Source organism: Salmo salar, chromosome ssa17 (assembly GCF_905237065.1).
Source record: "Salmo salar chromosome ssa17, Ssal_v3.1, whole genome shotgun sequence".
NCBI lineage: Eukaryota > Metazoa > Chordata > Actinopteri > Salmoniformes > Salmonidae > Salmo > Salmo salar.
The window spans coordinates 6796494-6819651 of record NC_059458.1 but is presented as its reverse complement, the minus strand read 5'-3'; the positions used below and the strand labels follow the sequence as shown (position 1 = coordinate 6819651).

The 23158-nt window shown below is 42.3% G+C and overlaps 1 protein-coding gene across 1 annotated transcript in view; it reads right to left on the bottom strand.

The window, feature by feature from the left end:
- The window catches only part of nalf1a (NALCN channel auxiliary factor 1a), an 85407-nt gene that overhangs the window by 3338 nt on the left and 58911 nt on the right, over nucleotides 1-23158 (bottom strand). Inside the window, exon 2 of the mRNA XM_014151342.2 lies at nucleotides 1938-2109. Within this exon, the coding sequence (XP_014006817.1) occupies nucleotides 1938-2109 (172 nt within the window). The remainder of the gene's footprint in view (nucleotides 1-1937; nucleotides 2110-23158) is intronic.

Genomic DNA, 23158 nt, shown 5'->3' with positions numbered 1-23158 from the left:
TGGGTAAACACCATAAATGCTCATGTCTCTGTGCATCCCTCTCATGCGTCCCTGTGTGTCTATATCATCCATGCCTGTGTCTGATGATGATGACAAACTCAATTTCCCCAATACCAATAAAGTGTATTCATTCATTCAGATGACCCACAATAAGCTAAAGAAATGACCCAGCCTAGTTCCAGCCTTACTTACAGTGTGTTAACGCATTGTTTTGTTGAAATGTATCACCAAAAAAATACATATTACCATGTGCATAAGAGCATAAATACCAGTCAGTATGCACGGTTAAACCATAGTCTTCATACAACTTAACTATCAGTATCATTATGTCATTTGTTGTATCATAACCTAACAATAATGACCCTATACTGAATTCAAAATGAAAAAAAGTCACATTTTGTAGCGACCCCATATTGCAGCACGGTAAATATAATCTACACCGCTGCCCACCAGGACACCTACAGCACCTGATGTCACCGGAAGGCCAAAAAGATCATCAAGGATAACAACCACCCGAGCCACTGCCTGTTCACCCCGCTACCATCCAGAAGGCGAGGTCAGTACAGGTGCATCAAAGCTGGGACAGAGAGACTGAAAGGCCATCAGACTGTTAAACAGCCGTCACTAACACAGAGAGGCTGCTGCCGATATACAGACCTGAAATCATTGGCCACTTTAATAAATAGATCACTACTCACTTTAGTAATGTTCATATATCTTGCATTACTCATCCCATCTGTTGCATCTTGCCTATGGCACTCAGTAATCACTCATCCATATATATTTTTTTATTTATTTAACCAGGCAAGTGAGTTAAGAACAAAATCTTATTTACAATGAGAGACTACCCCAGACAACACTGGGCCAAGTGTGCACCACCCTATGGGACTCCCAATCACAGCTGGATGTGATGCAGCCTGGATTTGAACCAGGTACTGTAGTGATGCTTCTTGCACTGCGATACAGTGCCTTAGACCACTGCGCCACTCAGGAGCCCCGAAGTGTGTGTATTTATATATATGTATATATTCTTATTCCATCCCTTTACTTAGATTGGTGTGTATTAGGTAGTTGTTGTGGAATTGTTAGATTACTTGTTAGATTTGACTGCACAGTCAGAACTAGAAGCACAAGCATTTCGCTACAATCGCAATAACATCTGCTAGCCATGTGTATGTGACCAAGAAAATATGATTTGATGTCACGCCTTGTGTAATCTCTTTTCAAAGAAACTGCCAGTTCACACTAAAGGAAGACATCAAATGAGCGGCAGAAAAACAGGGATCTCAAATGGCAAAGCCTACCATTTAATCGCTGACGCACAAGTAATAAAAAAATATCAAAGGCTATTCTAATTACGGTATTGAAATACTTCAAACTTTGAGGGCTGGGGGAAGAAATAACAGAGCACCCCACTGAGATCAAATCAGGACAGGGTAGGTCATGTTATTCTGGTTCTGTAGTTGTGCCAAAAAAAATTCTACCCTGTAGTTGTACCCCATCACAGTGATTTCTCAGCAATACACTTTACACTTAGAGGGAAGTGTCATTGACTTTACTAACACTGCCTTATGTGGCAGCTAGATGTCGCCAGTGACAAGTACTATAATTCATTGTTGGCTAGGTTCCCAGAGTTCAAAACCATACAACTTTATTGATACCAGTGAAAAGTAATAATACAAGACATCATCAGGGGCACAAGCGCACTATTACATATATCCTCCAACATACAATTCCATCCAAAGTCCATCTAAATTCCGACATTGAGTACATTTCAAAATTAATTGACCCAAAGCCACCTATCCTAGATCTATGGTGCATCTCAGCTAAACAGCATAGCCCTAGAGTGGATATACGCCCACCCGTATAAGCTGTGGCTACAAATCACACTTGATTGATTGACTGACTGATTGATCAGTCCACACCACCACACTCACCTGTACATATGAAGCTGGGACTTCCTCCGTGGATGAGATCGTCGTTGTCCGGCAGTATGAAGGGACACCTCTGCTGAACCTCCAGGCAGTACTGGAGACACGGTACTGTCCTCCCACAATGCCTCTGTGTGGTGGGGAAATACTGTGCACACAGCCATGGTTTGTAGGCAACCTTAGAGGTAGAAAATAGAGCATGTTAGTTAAACCAAATGAAACCCATATGTAAATGTAAACAACTTAAAGGGGAAGTTCAGTTTTAGCCATCATAAATAAGCAAACTATTACTTTGACATCAAGACTAAGCTATGTCTGTTCAATAACAAAGGTCTCAGTGGTCTTCTGTATGGCTCTGAATGTTAGTAAATAACATCCATCCTATCTTCAAAACAAGAGATTTTTCAGTACACATTTTTCCAGAAAATACTATAGGCATTTTTCAGAAACAGATTCAACCATTTCTCACAGATCTTGCAAAATTCCATTCGATGTGATTCAGCCTTATAAGTTGATATGTGTGAGTGATACATGACTGTATAAAAGACAACCAGATGCCAATCACCATTTGTCAACGTAAACCACCCATGACATGTGACTAAATCATATTTGTTGTGATTAGGAATGCTTTGATTAAATTAAAGTATCTCGAGGAGAACAAGGAGTTGTGGCAGTGTGCCCTAGCTGAGTTATTTTGGTAAATACAGAGGCAAGTTTCCTCTCATACTACAGTACTTGTACTTATGTCCTGCCTTTTATACTTATACTACTTTCATACTTACCTGATACCTAAAAGTGTCATTGATTTGAAAACAATATGAAAAGAATAGCAGAAGGTATAAAGCTGCAAAATTCCAGTAACTTTCCCATAATCCTGGTTGGAAGATGATTGGTATTAGGAGGAAATAAGCAGGAAGTAGCCTATAGCAATCCTCCAACCGGGACATCTGGAAAACTGGGACATTTTTGGAAAGTTACTGGAATTTTGAAAAGGATTTTGAATTCAATGATTCTACTAATTACTGTTTAGTACATTGTATTTGGAATCACCTGGGCCTGTATTCAGTTCTTCAGCACTCCAGGAGCAGCAGGTAGCCTAGTGCATTGGGCCAGTAACTGACAAGGTAAAAATCTGTTGCTTTCTTCCTAGGCCTTCATTGTAAATACAAATGTGTTCTTAATTGACTTGCCTAGTTAAATAAAGGTTAAAATAAAACTCTTACTCTTGCTACTTTGACCTATACACAACCAGCAGAGGGGAATGTCTCTTCCTAATTGATCCTCAGGATAAGGTTCTCTGATACCCAGCCAAGCCCCATAACATATGACATTTACCTTAGTCCATACATACATTTTCATATTGGTAGTCCCAGCGGGAATCAAACCCACAACCCTGGCGTTACAAGTACCGTTCACTACCAACTGAGCCACACAAGACCATTCATAGTGCTGCTACTGCCAATGTACTGTACAATTGACTCTGCCCTTAAACAAATCAAATCAAAATCTCCCTTTCTTCCAGTAGACGACACTACCTTCACACAAAAATGCATAATGTACCTATCAAATGAAATCACATACACATTTATGTTATTGGCGGGTGTAGCGAAATGCTTGTGTTCCTAGTTCCAACAGTGCAGTAGTATCTAACAATTCACAACAATACACAAACATCTAAAAGTATCACATCCAGCCGTGGTTAGGAGTCCCATATGGCAGGGCACGACCGGCCCAGCGTCGTCCGGGTTTGGCCGGGGTAGGCCGTCATTGTAAATAAGAATTTGTTCCTAACTGACTTGCCTAGTTAAATAAAGTTTCAATTAGTGGTTCAACGGATCAGTCTATCTAGGCCCACACAATAGTAAAGGTCAGGGGATCAGAGCTGGCAAAGCTTCCTAGAGCTGTAGTGTAAATTAGTCTTTGAGCATGCTAAACAGCGATAATGATGATATCGACTGGAACAGCCAGTGTCATTGGCTGAGAGCCAAGGTCAGGATTTAAGTGTCACTTTTTCCAATGGCTTCAGCATGGCCATGCTCCAATCAAAGGAAAATCAATAAAGAGTGAAAAAGGCAAGTGATTAACAACTGGTGCAATAATATTGGTCATGTTCAGGAGTGTACAAAACACTAAATGTTGCAGATAGAAATGCCACGAATAAAGCAGACATTATTACTTACCCTACATATACTGTATGAAAGGCATGTCTGTTCTCATAATGTATTTCTAACTGAACGTTCCATAACATTGTGCAGTGCTGAATGCGACCCTGGAGTAAGCTGAACACAACTCGAACTCATAAAAGAGATAAAGAATCCTTTACCCATCTGGGACGCAAACCATACACCACTCTTTTACATTACCAAACACAGGGGTTTTTGAGCACATGCACACAGGCACGGACCCACCCACCCACAGACACTCACTCACTCACTCACTCACTCACTCACTCACTCACTCACTCACTCACTCACTCACTCACTCACTCACTCACTCACTCACTCACTCACTCACTCACTCACTCATCTGTTCACACGGTTAGATAAAGCTATGTCTGTATAAACTGTGAATAAATATACATCAGCTTTCCCAAGGACAACACTGTTTCAGCACCATGGACAGCATCTATCAGGTTACATTAGCCTCCCACCAGTGACTGTAAAGCGGCATTGTCCATTTCAGCACCATCTACAGTTTCGACCAGGCCTCCCACAAAACTGTCAGTAGAGCTCATAGAGATAGTATCTGTGCCATTATGGCATCTGCGACATCATGGGCAGCGCCATTGTGGCTATTTTCATTTTAAGGTAGCCCATTTATTTATTATTTTGTGTTTGAAAAAAGCATAAAGCTAATATTGGTGATTCACAGGAACCTACAGTGCTGGAGTCCTGAACCAAATCTTGTGTGCCATTCAAATATTGTGGCCATTTGATGGTGGTCCTCTGTAGCCCATTAGGTAGAGCATGGTGCTTGCAACGCCAGGATAGTGGGTTTGATTCCTGGGACCAACAATATGTAAAATGTATACACACGACTGTAAGTCGCTTTGGATAAAAGTGTCTGCTAAATGCCATGTATTATTATATTATGACGGTAATATAGCTTAAAGCCATACGCTTTAGTTACGCAGCCGCCATTTTGAAACAAAAGCGAGGCCGAGGTGGGAAATCCTAGGGGGGAACCCAGAAGTCAAAAAAACAATTGTGTGGACTTCTCGTTTTTCAAGTTTGAAGTTTTAATGTCATGCGCACATAGTTTACAACTGTTGCCGGCTATAACATTGACTTATATTGATAAATGGCAGATGAAGATGTCAGACTGCCCAAGGCAGTCCAACTAAAAGGTTACGGTAACTGGATCGAGGGTTACATTCACGATGTACAAGGTAAGATTGTGTATGTACGTGTTTTTGCCACCAGTTTGTTGCTAGCTCGGTAGCTAGCTAGCTATCTATAGCTAACATAACGTTGTAGGTTGAAAAAGGTGTAAAGTTGATATTTTAACATAACTTAATTGACAATATTACAGAATACTTTCAGCTATTGCTACTTACAACCATTGTAGCTAAGTAGTTAACGTTCTCTGTTGTTGTTGTGGCTGTGCTTGTCATCTTGACTCGTCCAATGGTTTCACAGTCAGGAGGAGTGAGTCAGGCACGTGCGAAAGAATGAGCTTTACATAATTCAGATAGTTTACTGGTCAGTTAGGTAAGTGGGGGTGTCAATTGAGTATGGGAATTTCTTCTTGCAAATTAAGAAAGTGTGGTGGCATGCATTCTAGTCGTGCGCTGGGATGTCATGAACCACGGAATCCACATATAGAAGGTACTGCATGTGTGTAAAACCTACCCAATTACCATTTTCATTTCAATCCAGAAAAATGCAATCAATAGCCACTCTGCCATGATCAAAATGTCGCTGAAATGACACCAACTTTATATTCAGCCTGTTTCAGTTCCAACATAATTTCAAATCTGCTTGCTAATCACGCTGCTGAAATGCAAACGGTTTATGGATCTTCAATTAGATTTAGTAGACCCAAATTGAATAATTTTGGCCCTACCAGTTACAATGATTTTTTTTTTTTTAAACCTATCACTACTGAAATCGCTGAAATCTATTCAATAATCACAAATGTTGTTTTCAATTTCAGGTAAGTAGCCTTTTTTGCATTGTTCTGCTTTTGGTTTCTGCTTTGTTATAGCTTAAGTTAATGCATTATACAATTGATTGGACAATCCATATCATTATATCTTCTTATTTGTGTGTCCCTTATGGTGAATTAAAATGAATATTAGGTTGTCTTGTCTAAATCAATTCTGTTTTTACTTTGTTTCCAGGTAGAGTTCTCCCCTGAAAGTCCATTCATCATGGAGACTAAATAAAACTGCGAAGCGGGCCAAGGACAGTGCAACCATGCCATCGGTTTACTGTACACCGTAGCTCATTACATTAAAATGGGCTACCCGTCTTTTCCACCAACAGAGAGCAAAACATTGTTGCCTCAAACATGGCACATTCCCACACATATGTCAGGTCTGCAGTCAAAACCTGTAAATACAGTTAAAATATTGAAAGTTAAGCCACCAAAGAAAGACATTGCACCTGCCAACAAGATCCGGAGGACTTGTGAGTGGATTGTGCCAAACCTCTATTGTCCAGTCCCTACACCATTGCCCAGTAAAGAGTTTGCAAGAAACGTCCTGCAAAACCTTGCTGCGTTTTGAAGCAACTGTCAGATGTAAACCTTGCTGGCCTCAAACTCAGAGCAATAGTATGTGCCTTCTGAGTATGGTGAGCTGCCCTTTGGATTCGGTCTCACCTACCAAGTACACAACAACCCCCACCTATGGCCTCCTGGAGATCAAGTGCCGAGACCAGAGCAGTTTTGCTGGATGCAAGTACCTGACCAATAGAGAAGATGGAACCTTCAGCCTGAAGCAAAATCACGAGTAGCCCTACCAGGTCACAATTGTATTCATCACATTCTTTGTAACAACAGGTGTAGACAGCAACAATTAAGAGAAAAAGAAAATAGATAAATAATAGACAAGTAATAACAGATAGTAATAAAAGTAATAAATACACAATGATTAGCTATAACTTGGCTATATACATGGGATACCAGTACCGAGTCGATGTGCAGGGGAACGTGTTCACTGAGGTAGATACGTAGATATGTATATAACTAGGAATAAAGTGACTAGGTAACAGGAAAAAAGTTAGTGCAGAAAGGATCAATGCAGATAGTCCAGGCAGCTTTTTGGTAAACCAAAATGGCCTGTTAATCCGTCTGGCCCTGCGGCCTTGTGAATGTTAACCTGTTTAAAGGGCTTACTCACATAGGCTACAGAGAGCGTGATCGCACAGTTGTCCAGAACACCTGGTGCTCTCATGCATGGTTTAGTGTTGCTTGCATCGAACCAAGCTTAGAAGGCATCTAGCTCATCTGGGCAGATTGTGGTTGGGTTTTCCTTTGTATTCTGTGATCGTTTGCAAGCCCTGCCACATCCAACAAGAGTCCGAGCCAGTATAGTAGGATTCGATCTTAGTCCTGTATTGATGCTTTGCCTAGTTGACGGCTCGTCAGAGGTTGTTGCGGGATTTCTTATAAATGTCGGGATTAGTGTCCTGCTTGTTGAAAGCGACAGCTCTAGCCTTTAGCTCAGTGCGGATGTTTCCTGTAATCCATGGCTTCTGGTTGGAATATGTATGTACGGTCACTGTGGGGACATTGTTGTCAATGCACTTATTAATGAAGCCAGTGTCTGATGTGGTAAACTCCTTTAAAAAAAAGGTAGGGGTGTGGATCAGAAAACCAGTCATTAACTGGAGTGACCACCAATTGCCTCGTGCAGTGCAACACATCTCATTTGCATGGAGTTGTTGCGTTTATATTTTTGTTCAACGCATATTTCCTGAGCTTTATTATATCTGCAAGATACAGGACAGGCACTTCAAAACCTTTTTCATTATTTATTTTTTGACTGTCTTTTTTGCCATTTATGAATGTGTTATCAATGCTTTTGGGGGGGTAAATTCAATGTTTTATTAAAAAAATGTGTATATATATATTTTTTGGGGGGTCCTAACATTTTAAATCAAACAGCTGAGTAGCTGAAGGATGGGACTAAAAACAAACAAAAGATAACTAATGTAAAATATTCTGTGTCCGTAAAATGTATATAGTATGTATAAGCTGGAAGTAGGAGCCTAAGTGTTGTTGTCCAATAGTTTACTCAAATTAGGGGAAGGTGGTAGGGTTTAAAATAATACATATACATATATATAAGTACCAGTCAAAAGTTTGGACACACCTACTCATTAAAGGGTTTTTCTTTATTTTACTATTTTCTACATTATAGAATAAAAGACATCAAACTGTGAAATATCACATTTGGAATCATGTAGTAACCAGAAAAGTGTTAAACAAATCACAATATATATTTATATATTTGAGATTCTTCAAAGTAGCCACCCTTTGCCTTGATGACAGCTTTGCACGTTCTTGGCATTCTCTCAAGCAAATTAGAGAGGTAGTCACCTGGAATGCATTTCAATTAACAGGTGTGCCTTGTTAAAAGTTAATTGTAGAATTTCTTTCCTTCTTAATGCGTTTGAGCCAATCAGTTCTGTTGTGACAAAGTAAGGGGGGTACACAGAAGATAGCCCTATTTGGTAAAAGATAATGTTCAAATTATGGCAAGAACAGCTCAAATAAGCAAAGACAAACAACAGTCCATAATTACTTTAAGCCATGAAGGCCAGTCAATATGGAACATTTCAAGAACTTTGAAAGTTTCTTCAAGTGCAGTTGTAAAAAACCATCAAGCGTTATCATGAAACTGGCTCTCATGAGGACCACCACAGGAAAGGTATACCCAGAGTTACCTCTGCTGCAGAGGATAAGTTCATTAGAGTTCCCAGCCTCAGAAATTGTAGCACAAATAAATGCTTCACCGAGTTCAAGTAACAGACACATCTCAACATCAATTGTTCAGAGGAGACTGCATGAATCAGGCCTTCATGGTCGAATTACTGCAAAGAAACCACTACTAAAGAACACCAATAATAAGGAGAGACTTGCTTGTGCCAAGAAACACAAGCAATGGACATTAGACCGGCGGAAATCTATCCTTTGGTCTGATGAGTCCAAATTTGCAGGGTGTGTAAGGGCTATTTGACCAAGAAGGAGAGTGATGGAGTGCTGCATCAGATGACCTGGCCTCCACAATCACCTGACCAAATCACCAAATTGAGATGGTTTGGGATGAGTTAGACCGCAAAGTGAAGGAAAAGCAGCCATCATATGTGGGAACTCTTTCAAGGCTGTTGGAAAAGCATTCCAAGTGACTACCTCATGAAGCTGGTTGACAGAATGCAAAGCTGTCAACAAGGCAAAGGGTGGTTACTTTGAATAAACATTTTGATTTGTTTAAAACTTTTTGGTTACTACATGATTCCATATGTGTTATTTCATCGTTTTTGATGTCTTCACTATTATTCTACAATGTAGAAAATAGTAAAAATAAATAAAAACTCTTGAATGACTAGGTGTGTCTAAACTTTTGACTGGTATATCTATTGACCTAAAAAATATATAGGGGATTGAAAATGATGCAGACAATTACATTGATAGAAGCCACAATCTATCTTCAAAATTAAAGCTATCTAAACCCTAAACATAAAAAAGCTAAATTATCCATGGTATGATCTTAAAACAATTCCATTTGTCAGCTTAGAACCCCCTTTTGACTCTTAAGAATTAGATAGTGGCTAAATTCAGACATAAATTAATTAATGAAGAAAATATTTATCTTACTTTTTAACTCTGCACTGTTGGGAATGGGCTCGTAACTAACCATTTCACTGTGAAGTCTACACCTGCTGTATTCGGCGCATATTACCAATACAACTTGATTTGATTTTGAGTATAGTCATAAAACTTGCACTTGAGAGCGTGTCTGCAGTCAGATACATTGCCATGGGAGAAATTACTGGCTTCCAGATCAGTGCTATTTCAAGGATCTCACTGCCACTTTTTGCACTTGTCCAGAATCAGTTACAACAGCACCAGAAATAGCACAGACATTAGGTCAAGCTGTTCCAGCACAACAAAAATAACATCTTGACCGGACTAGGAACAACTTTGGATCTGAAGTGGGTGGATTGTTGACCCTAGTCAAAACATAGGTTGTGTCTGCATCTTTCTTTCATACAGCCCTCATCTTACTCGGTAGGCGATACACTAGGCTAGGCTAGATTAGGCTACCGTCCTTACAGATCAGTGGTTATAGTAGTCAGGAGTTTTCCTAATGGCACCATATGGACTGTTCCCTATATAGTGCACTACTTTTGTGCCCAGGTCAAAATATATATAGGAAATAGGGAGCCATTTGGGAAGCACTATGTGATTATGAAATCTCTGCTTCTTTCACTGTAGTCACCCAATACTAGGATGGCAAGAGCTAAGGTTCAAAAGGGCCAGAAATGTGCATCGAGTTGCTCTTTATGTGGTCCTTTACATGTGAGATGTGTCAACAACAGAAAAAAGGTACATTTACGATGAAAGAAATTGAAAACCTGTAAGCTCTATCTGTGCAAATACCTTTAAACTTGCTGCTATACGGTTCTACTTGCAATTCAATTGTCAATCAAAAATAATTGTATATAAGGCGACATACTTATTGAGTCATGAAAGAGGAAGACGTCACAAAACAGTTATGAAATCTGGGACTTGAAAAATACTAATTATCTCAAAGCTATACATTTGCAGATAGAACCTTATAATACCATGTCCTTGATTATTCATATAATAGGTTCTGGTCCTCTTTTTAAATTACTTCAATTTTTTTCTCACAGCTTTTTCAGAAGGATGGCCATAACATAAGCTCTTTATGGTAAAAACAAATAAATACAGGTGCCTTAGAGCATGTTTAAGGCCCTTGGGAGAGGCATTGCTGTTTTTGTCTTGTCCTATGTATATCAATACCAAAACCTCCATGGAAGGGAAATTTCACAAAAATTACAAACTTACCACATTTTATTAATAACTAGCAAGTAGTTTACTGTCTTTGTGTGACAGAGACCAGAAAAATATATCAGTTTACTAATCCAGTGCTAAGCTTTAGCAATGTTGCTACTTATCCATAGGATATAATGTATTTGTCATTTTCGGTAACTATCGCTTTAACAAATGTGTGATGAACATTAATTAATATATTCGATGATTTGATTAGAAAGAAGGGAGGGTATTCTCTTTATTTTAATAATTAAAGAAATAACCTTAAGGTTGAACCCAGATTGACATTTCAGGGATTGAAGAGGGGGGTCTGGCGTTTGCACATGACTTGAGTTTTCAATTGCTATTAATCAATAGTGTGCCGTCCTATGGAACTCCCAATGAAGGCCGGATGTGATACAGCGTGGATTTAAACCAGGGACTTTAGTGACGCATCTTGCACTTAGACTGCTGTGGCACTCGGGAGCCCATTTCATAATGGGTTACGAAAGAAGAATTCACAAAAAAAAAGTTCTGAGATCTGGGACGTGAAAACTTTGATGCTCAATATCTCAGAACTATGCTTGCACATATCTCAGAACTATACTTTGCGCAGATAGAACCTTACGTTCCCAAGGTCTCGCAGTGTGAAAGACAACACCTCGGTCATGTTCCCAGCATAGAAATACATGGGTGGGTACCCATGAGGGTGCAGTCAAATTGCCATGGTCTGAGGGGATTTTCCCATACAATTATATTTATATGGTTCCCATTCATTATGTGGACAAATAACTCTGTCGGTGCACCTGTGTCTGTGTGTGTGCTTGATTGCATAATGGAGTGAGTAGCCTAGTGCCGTCAATGGGTTTCAGTATCGTTTCAAGCGACCTTTTCCAAGCATTGATGACCATCACCGTGACCAATACACATTCTGACCAATCAGGATCCAGATGGAATTAGTCACTATATCCACTGCTTTAACGGCCAGAGAGAGGGAGAGAAAGAAAGGAGAGAGAGTGAGGGGGAGGAGGGGTTAAAACATGGCCAGTGTAGCACCTCTATGTTTAAAGCCTTGCAAGTGAAGTTCCTCTTTTAAGCTATGCACACACGCTCACAAACTGATACGTTATACACTGCATTTGGAAAGTATTCAGACCCCTTGACTTTTCCCACATTTTGTTACTTTACAGCCTTATTCTAAAATTGATTAGTGTTTTTTCCTCATCAATTTACACACAATACCCAATAATGACAAAACAAAAACAGGATTTTAGAATTTTTTGCTAATTTATTCAATATAAAAAACATATCACAATTACCTAAGGATTCAGACCCTTTACGCAGTGCTTTATTGAAGCACCTTTGGCAGCAATTACAGCCTTGAGTCTTCTTGGGTATGACTCTACAAGCTTGTTTCACCCATATTGGGGGAGTTTCTCACATTCTCCTCTGCAGATCCTCTCAAGCTATGTCAGGTTGGATGGGGAGCGTTGCTGCACAGCTATTTTCAGGTCTCTCCAAAGATGATAGATCGGGTTCAGGTTTGGGCTCTGGATGGGCCACTCAAGGACATTCAGAGTCCTGAAGCCACTCCTGCGTTGTCTTGGCTGTGTGCTTATAGTTGTTGTCCTGTTGGAAGGTGAACCTTCACCCCAGTCTGAGGTCCCGAGCGCTCGGGAGCAGGTTTTCATCAAGGCTCTCTATATACTTTGCTCCTTTCAAATTTGCCTCAAACCTGACTAGTCACCCAGTCCCTGCCACTGAAAAATATCCCCACAGCATGATACTTCCACCACCATGCTTCACCATAGGGATGGTGCCAGGTTTCCTCCAGAAGTGACGCTTGGCATTCAGGCCAAAGAGTTCAATCTTAGTTTCATCAGATCAGAGAATCTTGTTTGTCATGGTCTGAGAGTCTTCAGGTGCCTTTTGGCAAACTTCAAGCAAGCTGTCGTGCCATTTACTGAGGAGTGACTTTCGTCGGGCCACTAACATAAAAGCCTGAGTGGTGGAGTGCTGCAGAGATGGTTGTCCTTCTGGAAGGTTCTCGCATCTCTACAGAGGAACTCCAGAGTTTTGGCCGGGAGGCCAGCTCTAGGAAGAGTCTTGGTGGTTCCAAACATCTTCCATTTAAGAATGATAGAGGCCAATGTGTTCTTGGAGAACTTCAAAGCTGCAGAAATATTTTTCTGCAGCATTCCCCAGATCTGTTCCTCAACACAACCCTGTCTCGGCGCTCTACGAACAATTCCTTCGACCTCATGGCTTGGTTTTTACTCTGACATGCACTGTCAACTGTGGGACCTTATATAGACAGGTGTGTGCCTTTCCAAATCATGTCCTATCAATTGAATTTACCACAGGTGGACTCCAATCAAGTTGTAGAAACATCTGAAGGATGATCACAGGATGCACTTGAGCTCAATTTCGAGTCTCATAGCAAAGGGGCTGAATACTTACGTTAATAAGTTAATTCTGTTTTTTATTTTTAATAAATTTGGCAACATTTCTAAAAACAGTTTTTGCTTTGTCATTACGTGGTATTGTGTGTAGATTGCTGAGGATTTTTATTTATTTAATCCATTTTAGAATAAGGCTGTAATGTCGCAAAATGTGGAAAATGTCAAGGGGTCTGAATAGATTCCAAAGGCACGGTATATAGAAAACTATGTGGACACCCCTTCAAAAAAGTGGATTTGACTATTTCTGACACACCCGTTGCTGACAGGAGTATAAAATCGAGCACACAACCATGCAATCTCCATAGACAAACATTGGCAGTAGAATGGTCTTACTGAAGAGCTCAGTGACTTTCAATGTGGCTACCTTTCCAACAAGTGATTTCATAAAATTTCTGCCCTGCTAGAGCTTCCCCAGTTAATGTAATAGCTGATATTTTGAAGTGGAAATGTTTAGGAGCAACAGTGGCTCAGCCGTCTGTTCTCGATTGTCTGACGGACTGATCTGGGTTTGGCGGATGCCAGGAGAACGAGTTGAGCCAGGACGGGTTGTGCCAGCTCAGCGCGTCTGGTCTCCGGTGCGCCTTTTCGGTCCAGGTTATCCTGCACCGGCTCTGCGCACTGTGTCTCCAGAGCGCTGGGAGGGCCCAGTTCACCCAACGCCTGCGCTCCGCCCGTGCCGGGCCAAAGTGGGCATTCAGCCTGGAGTGTGGGTAAGGAGCCTACGTACCAGAACTCCAGTGCTCCCCCACAGCCCGGTTTATCCTGTGCCTCCTCCTCGGACCAGGCCTCCAGTGGGTCTCCCCATCCTGGTCAGTCCTGTGCCTGCTCAAGTGGGTCTCGGCAGTCCGGGCCTCCAGTGGGTCTCGGCAGTCCGGAGCCGCCAGAGCCGCCCGCCAGTCCGGAGCCGCCAGAGCCGCCCGTCAGTCCGGAGCCGCCCGCCTGTCCGGAGCCGCCAGAGCTGCCCGCCTGTCCAGCGCCGCCAGAACCGCCCGCCAGCCGGGCGCAGCCAAGGTCGCCCACCAGTCCTCCGGCGCGGCCAAGGGCGCTACCTAAGTGGTCGACGCCGAGGGTGGAGCAGAGGCCACGTCCCGCACCTGAGCCTTGGGGGGGTACTGTAACGCCCTGGCCATAGAGAGGGGTTTTTGTTCTTTATTTTGGTTAGGCCAGGGTGTTACATTGGGTGGGCGTTCTATGTTCATTTTCTATGTTGTCTGTTTCATTGATTTTGGCCGTGTGGCTTCCAATCAGGCACAGCTGTTGTTGGTTGTTGCTGATTGGGAGTCACACAAGTGCCTGTTTTTCCGTTGGGGTTTTGTGGGTAATTGTTTCTGTTACGTATTGCACCTGACAGTACTGTTTGGCTGTCAGTTTTCTAGTTTTTCTGTATAGTGTTCTTTCGTCCATTAAAATCATGATGAACACTAACTCCGCTGCGCCTTGGTCTACTCTCTCTCCCGACAGCCGTTACACATAGGCAAGGTGCAATAGATGATATAGAATACAGTATATACATTTGATATGAGTAATGTAAGATATGTAAACATTATTAAAGTGCCATTATTTAAAGTGGCATTGTTAAAGTGACTTGTGATCCATTTATTAAAGTGGCTAGAGATTGGGTCTCAATGTAGGCAGCAGCCTCTCTGAGTTAGTGATTGCAGTTGCTGTTGAGCAGCCTGATGGCCTTGAGATAGAAGCTGTTCTTCAGTCTCTTGGTCCCAGCTTTGATGCACCTGTACTGACCTCGCCTTCTGGATGGTAGCGGGGTGAACAGGCAGTGGCTCGGGTGGTTGTTGTCCTTGATGATCTTTTTGGCCTTCCTGTGACATCGGGTGCTATAGGTGTCCTGGAGGGCTGGCAGTTTGCCCCCGGTGATGCATTGTGCAGACCGCACCACCCTCTGGAGAGCCTTGCGGTTGAGTGCGGTGCAGTTGCCATACCAGGCTGTGATACAGCCCGACAGGATTCTCTCGATTGTGCATCTGTAAAAGTTAGTCAGGGTTTGGGTGACAAGCCAAATTTCTTCACCACACTGTGGGTGGATCATTTCAGTGTGTCTGTGATGTGTACGCAGAGGAACTTAAAACTGTCCACCTTCTCCAGTGCTGTCCCTTTAATTTGGATAGGGGGGCGCTGCCTCTGCTGTTTCTGAAGTCCACGATCATCTCCTTTGTTTTGTTGACATTGAGTGAGAGCTTATTTTCCTGACACCACACTCCGAGGGCCCTCACCTGCTCACTGTAGGCTGTCTCATCGTTGTTGGTAATCAAGCCCACGACTGTTGTGTCGTCTGCAAACTTGACGATTGAGTTGGAGGCGTGCATGGCCACGCAGTCGTGGATGAACAGGGAGTACAGGAGTGGGCTGAGCACGCACCCTTGTGGAGCCCCAGTGTTGAGGGTCAACTAAGTGGAAATGTTGTTTCCTAACTTCACCATCTGAGGGCGGCCCGTCAGAAAGTCCAGGACCCAAAAGCACAGGGTGGGGTTGAGACCCAGGGCCTCAAGCTTGATGATGAGCTTGGAGGGTACTATGGTGTTGAATGCTGAGCTGTAGTCAATGAACAGCATTCTTGCATACAGTATACAAACACATACACAGATATTGAGTTGTACCCCCCCTCACCCCTTTTCCCTCAGAACAGCCTCAATTCGTTGAGTCATGGACTCTACAAGGTGTCAAAAGTGTTCCACAGGGATGCTGGCCCATGTTGACGCCAATGCTTCGCACAGTCATGTCAAGTTGGCTGGATGTCCTTTGGGTGGTGGAATGTTCTTGATACACATGGGCAACTGTTGAGTGTGGAAAACCCAGCAGAGTTGCAGTTCTTGACACAAACTGGTGAGCCTGGCACCAACTATCATACCCCATTCAAAAGGCACTTAAATATTTTTTCTTGCCCATTCCCCCTCTGAACGACACGCATACACAATTATCCATAAGTCAAAAGTCTCAAGGCTTCAAATGTAACTAAAATAATTACCCAAAAGTAATTATTTATCATGAGAGGGCCATAAACAATAACTAGTAATGCTACATACTCCAAGAAAGGTTAAAATCTCATCTTTCTGGTTAAGATAGTTATACATTGCTGAGGTGTCGTCACTTTTGAGGACATATTTGTACAGTAGACAGTACAAATATGAAAATGATTTTTTTTGTATGATATATTTCCTATTCAACAAAACTACGTAAGGCTTTAAATTACTTCTATTTTTCTAAATATTTGTATAATCAATTTATTAAATTAATAACTAAGATTTCACCTTCCTTATACTGTAAAATACATATTTGTATATTTAGTGTTGAAGAGCTGCAGCTTGGCTTCCTAAACTCATTAGGAACTTGCCTTTCATCTCATATTAATATTGCCCATATATGACAAACAGAAAGGTTATAGATGTATTTTTTTATCTATTAATTATTTTTTGAATACTGGCTATAAATCGATCTCTGAATTTGGTACAGCGATGAAGCCACTCTCTCCTGTTGGGTTATGATTTAAGGATTCCAGGCATATGTATTGTTAGTGGCTGTGAAGTAGGGTTTAGCCAGGAGTTGATGGACAGTCAGAAGAGCGAATTAAATGGTAGAGACCTCCCAGCTTCAAGTGGTGTCAGATTTCGATCTACGGTGTACACAGATTGACTTATAAATGAAAATATAGGTCAAAACCGGTACCAGAACAGCGCAGGTCCCATAAACCATGGGATTTACATCAAAGAGGTTAAAAACCTTCCTTAACCTGTCCTCGCCTTCATCTACAGTGATTGAAGTGGATTTAACAAGTGACATCAATAAGGGATCATAGCTTTCACCTGGATTCACCTGGTCGATCTATGTCATGGAAAGAGCAGGTGTTCTTAATGTTTTTAAATTCAGTGTACTTACACACAACACGTGATTGTAAAGTTATGTTTAAACTCAAACTCTCTCCTACAGGCAACCCATTGTGTTGATAAAGCAGTTTGATCAATGAAGAATACACACACATATACACACACAGGACACAAACACTATACTCAATAGTAGACACAAGTGTTTTTGGAGATTACATTTTTTTTACTACTCCACACATTTGCATTTAGATTATGAAGAAGAACTGATGACAAAGAACTCTCTCTGCCTCTCTCTCCCTCCTTCCCTCACTCCTCTCCATCTTGCGTGCATGCCTTCCTCTCCTTTCTGCCTGGACCTAACGTGTATCCCCTGAGATCCTTTCACATGCAACGCTGCTCTCCCTCCTCTCCTGTTCTCTGCATGGGGAAAGAGAGGAAGAGCGCACAGCACATCAGGGGGAGGGAATTGAGAGTTGCACACTGACATCTATCATGTGAATGCCACGAATACTATTGGTCCTCATCTTTTGACTAAGTGTCTGAAGAGAGGACAATTACTACACAACAGAGTCTGGCTTTATAATCTTGGTAATTATGATTTGTTAGGCGGATATGCAAGGCTAAGCTATGCACTATAGGCCTACATGTAAGAACATGGTGAAGTGATATCCTACAAAAACGTGTAAAGCAAGCTAGTGAATAAAGTGGAAAACCACACTACAGGCTGATCCAACTTTGATGTAATGTCCTTAAAACAAGTCAAAATGAGGCTCAGTAGTGTGTGTGGCCTCCACGTGCCTGTATGACCTCCCTACAACGCCTGGGTATGCTCCTGATGAGGTGGCGGATGGTCTCCTGAGGGATCTCCTCCCAGACCTGGACTAAAGCATCCGCCAACTCCTGGACAGTCTGTGGTGCAACGTGGCGTTGGTGGATGGAGCAAGACATGATGTCCCAGATGTGCTCAATTGGTGGATTCAGGTCTGGGGAATGGGCAGGCCAGTCCATAGCGTCAATGCCTTCCACTTGCAGGAACTGCTGACACACTCCAGCCACATGAGGTCTAGCATTGTCTTGCATTAGGAGGAACCCAGGTCCAACTGCACCAGCATATGGTCTCACAAGGGGTCTGAGGATCTCATCTCGGTACCTAATGGCAGTCAGGCTACCTCTGGCGAGCACATGGAGGGCTGTGCGGCCCCCCACACCATGACTGACCCACCGCCAAACCGGTCATGCTGGAGGATGTTGCAGGCAGCAGAACGTTCTCCACGGCGTCTCCAGACTCTGTCACGTCTGTCATGTGCTCAGTGTGAACCTGCTTTCATCTGTGAAGAGCACAGGGCGCCAGTGGCGAATTTGCCAATCTTGGTGTTCTCTGGCTAATGCCAAACATCCTGCACGGTGTTGGGCTGTAAGCACAACCCCCGCCTGTGGATGTCGGGCCCTCATACCACCCTCATGGAGTCTGTTTCTGACCGTTTGAGCAGACACATGCACATTTGTGGCCTGCTGGAGGTCATTTTGCAGGGCTCTGGCAGTGCTCCTCCTGCTCCTCCTTGCACAAAGGCGGAGGTAGCGGTCCTGCTGCTGGGTTGTTGCCCTCCTACGGCCTCCTCCACGTCTCCTGATGTACTGGCCTGTCTCCTGGTAGCGCCTCCATGCTCTGGACACTACGCTGACAGACACAGCAAACCTTCTTGCCACAGCTCGCATTGATGTGCCATCCTGGATGAGCTGCACTACCTGAGCCACTTGTGTGGGTTGTAGACTCCGTCTCATGCTACCACTAGAGTGAAAGCACCGCCAGCATTCAAAAGTGACCAAAACATCAGCCAGGAAGCATAGGAACTGAGAAGTGGTCTGTGGTCACCACCTGCAGAACCACTCCTTTATTGGGGGTGTCTTGCTAATTGCCTATAATTTCCACCTGTTGTCTATTCCATTTGCACAACAGCATGTGAAATTTATTGTCAATCAGTGTTGCTTCCTAAGTGGACAGTTTGATTTCACAGAAGTGTGATTGACTTGGAGTTACATTGTGTTGTTTAAGTGTTCCCTTTATTTTTTTGAGCAGTGTAATACTAATGCAAAGTGACTGTTGCAAGGCACTGGCTAATGCTATGCTAACTGTGGAAGGAAGTTTAGCTCTGGGTAGGTTGGCTGAGTTGGTGCTCACAGTTCAGCAAGTAAAAGGGTTGAGTTAACTTTTGTAGAAATTAGGCCCAAATCTGTTGCCTGAAATAAATAGAGAATGAGTCAAAAGCTGTGATCTGCTATACAGTACATCATCGCCATTTCCCATCCTAACATCACAGTGTAATGAACTCGAGGGGAGACAGAGAGCTGGTTTCAAGCACAGGGCGCAGCAGGTGTTTATTGCAAAGGACCACATGAGGAGGCAGGTAGCTGGGTCCAGGAACAGGCAGAAGGTCATACGCAGGGGGTCCAAAAGGGCAACAGTACAGGCAGGGAAAAGGCTAGTAAACGAAGTCCGAGAGATCAGGCAATAGGTAGATAACAGGATTGGCTAAAGTAATAGGCAAAAGGCGTCGTTAGTGAGGCAGGCAAAACTATCATACACGGGAGGAGTACATCACGAGACCACCAGCACTCCGAAAGATATGCGTCACAAACAAACAAAACCTCACAGTGATGTGGTGCAAAGAACTGAACTAAATAGTGTGATAATTACATGCAGGTGTGTGAACAGGTGATTAGAATTCAGGTGATTGGGATCTGGAGAGTGAGCTGCGTTCAGGGGATGTAGGTGTTTGAGAGTGTGAGCTGGAAAGTGGTTGAAAAGTGATCTGCATTCAGGGGATCTACGTGTTTGAGGGTGTGAGTTGGAAGCAGACGTTACACACAATAACATGCAATCCCAATTGAACCCCTGACCCCATATCCCTATATCCCCTAGCCACATATGTAGATCTGTGAGGACTGGATAGACATGCGAAATATGGTGGAAAGTCTACACCTGTTGTATTCGGCGCATTTGACAAATAAAATTTGATTTGAAAATATACCTAACCTAACCTATTGATCGCAAGGTGGAGCTACTTTCATATTGTCTATACCCACACAATCCTCTCAAATTTACACCACTGCCTAGGAGATAGTGGCTGATTTTGGATTGGGTAGAAGGATAGCGGGTAGTAATTGTAATCATGCCTTGGCAGCACAGTACGTATGTTTGTAATTATTTCTCCATCAAGCTGAGGCATGTGCTTCATGGTGGCAAGTCCATTTTTCCCCCAAATGAGGCACAACTGAATCAGATGCGCTTCACTTCAGTCTGGGGCTGTGGGGTGGTGTAGCAAAGAAAAGCGTATCCCCCTGATTTGGGGAACCAGCCAAAATTCCCTGCCACCCGCTGCTAGCCTTAAATCTGTCGGCTCCTTCGTGGTAATGCCACCCGCCACAAACAAAAAAAGCATAAAATACAAATCACATTTTCGGTTATTGTCAGGATGATTTTCATTATGGCACAGAGTCATGAAGTGCCTCTCTCCCCTCTGTTGGCTTGACCTGTCCTTGTGCACATCCTGCCCTGCTCATGCTCCCCTCCCCCATCTCTTCAGTCTACACATCCTGGAAGCCCACTGGAGCTTTCACTGGAGGAACGATACAGTATGGTGCATCACAAATGACACACTATTCTCTACAGATGTAGGATCTTAATTTTATCACTCTTTGTTGCTGAGAAATGTCCTGCACAACACGAAATGAAAACATGTAGTGCATTCGAGGTTTAAAAAGGCTTCTAAATTTTGTAATTTTCACTTTAAATGTGACTTGATTTGGCGTAACAAAAAATATATCAACCCCTACAACAAATGTCCATTAATTATCATCCACATAATAATTCACATTTCCTGTTGCTGCAGTATTTGTTTCCTGCTGTAGAAAACTGGTTCAAATTAAGATCATACATCTGTATATAATGCACTGAGCTCTGGTCCAAAGTAGTGTACTAATTTCAAGTTCAAGTCCTCTGAATGAGGTATAAATTATGTGACGAATAGGCTTACAGTGCCTTCAGAAAGTATTCATACCCCCCTTGACTTATTTCACATTTTGTTGTGTTACAACCTGAATTCAATATGGATTCAATAGATTTTTTCTCACACATCTACACACAATACCCCATATTGACAAAGCAAAAATGTGTTTTGGGAATTTTTTGCAAATGTATTGAAAATGAAAATGAAATATCAAATTTACATACTGTAAGTGTTTACACTCTTGAGTCAATACTTCGTAGAAGCACTTTGGGCAGTGATTACACCTTTGAGTCTTTCTAAGAGCTTTCCACAACTGGATTTTGCAACATTTGCCCATAATTTTTTTATTTATTCTTAAAGCTCTGTCAAATTGGTTGTTGATCATTGCTAGACAACCATTTTCAGGTCTTGCCATAGATTTTAAAGTAGATTTAAGATGAAACTGTAAATTGGCCACTCAGAAACATTCACTGTCTTCTTGGTAGGCAAGTCCAGTGTAGATTTGGCCTTGTGTTTAAGGTTATTGTCTTGCTGAAAGATGAATTAATCTCACATTGTCTGGTGGAAAGCACACTGAACCAGGTTTTCCTCCATCTCTGTAGTGACTGGGTGTATTGATACTGGGTGTATTGATGCACCATCCAAAGTGTAATTAATAACTTCACCATGCTCAAAGGGATATTCAAAGTCTGTTTTTTATTTGTATCCATCTACGAATAGGAGCCCTTCTTTACGAGGCATTGAAAAACCTCTCTGGTCTTTGCGGTTGAATCTGTGTTTGAAATTTTAATTAAAACATTTTCATTTCACCTTTTTTTAAGCACATATGACAGTTGAAAACAAGTTCTCATTTGCAACTGCAACCTGGCCAAGATAAAGCAAAGCAGTGAGACACAAACAACACAGAGTTACATATGGGTTAAACAAACGTACAGTCAATAACACAATAGAAAAGTCTATATACAGTGTGTGCAAATGTAGTAAGATTAGGGAGGTAAGGGAATAAATAGGCCATAGTGGCGAAATAATTACAATTTAGCAATTAAACACTGGAGTGATAGATGTGCAGAAGATGAATGTGCAAGTAGAGATACTGGGGTGCAAAGGAGCAAAAATTAAATAACAATATGGGGATGAGCTAGTTGGGTGGGCTATTTATAGATGGGCTGTGTACAGGTGCAATGATCGGTAAGCTGCTCTTACAGCTGATGCTTAAAGTTAGTGAGGGAGATTTAAGACTCCAGCTTCAGTGATTTTTGCAATTCGTTCCAGTAATTGGCAGCAGAGAACTGGAACGAAAGGCGGCCAAAGGAGGAGTTGGCTTTGGGGATGACCAGTGAAATATAACCGCTGGAGCGCATGCTACGGGTGCTGCTATGGTGACCAGTGAGCTGAGATAAGGCGGGGCTTTACCTAACGAAGACTTACAGATGTCCTGGAGCCAGTGGGTTTGGCGACGAACATGTAGTGAGGACCAGCCAACGAGAGCATACAGGTCACAGTGGTGGACAGTATATGGGGCTTTGGTGACAAAACGGGTGGCACTGTGATAGACTACATCCAATTTTCTGAGTAGTGTTGAAGGCTATTTTGTAAATGACATCGCAGAAGTCAAGGATCGATAGGATAGTCAGTTTTACGAGGGTATGTTTGGTAGCATGAGTGAAGGATGCTTTGTTGCGAAATAGGAAGCCGATTCTAGATTTAATTTTGAATTGGAGATGCTTAATGTGAGTCTGGAAGGAGAGTTTACAGTTTAACCAGAGATCTAGGTATTTGTAGTTGTCCACATATTCTAAATCAGAACCGTCCAGAGTAGTGTTGCTAGACAGGCGGGCGAGTGCGGGCAGCGATCGGTTGAAGAGAGTGCATTTAGTTTTACTTGCATTTACAGTTTTTTCCAATTGCTAACACAC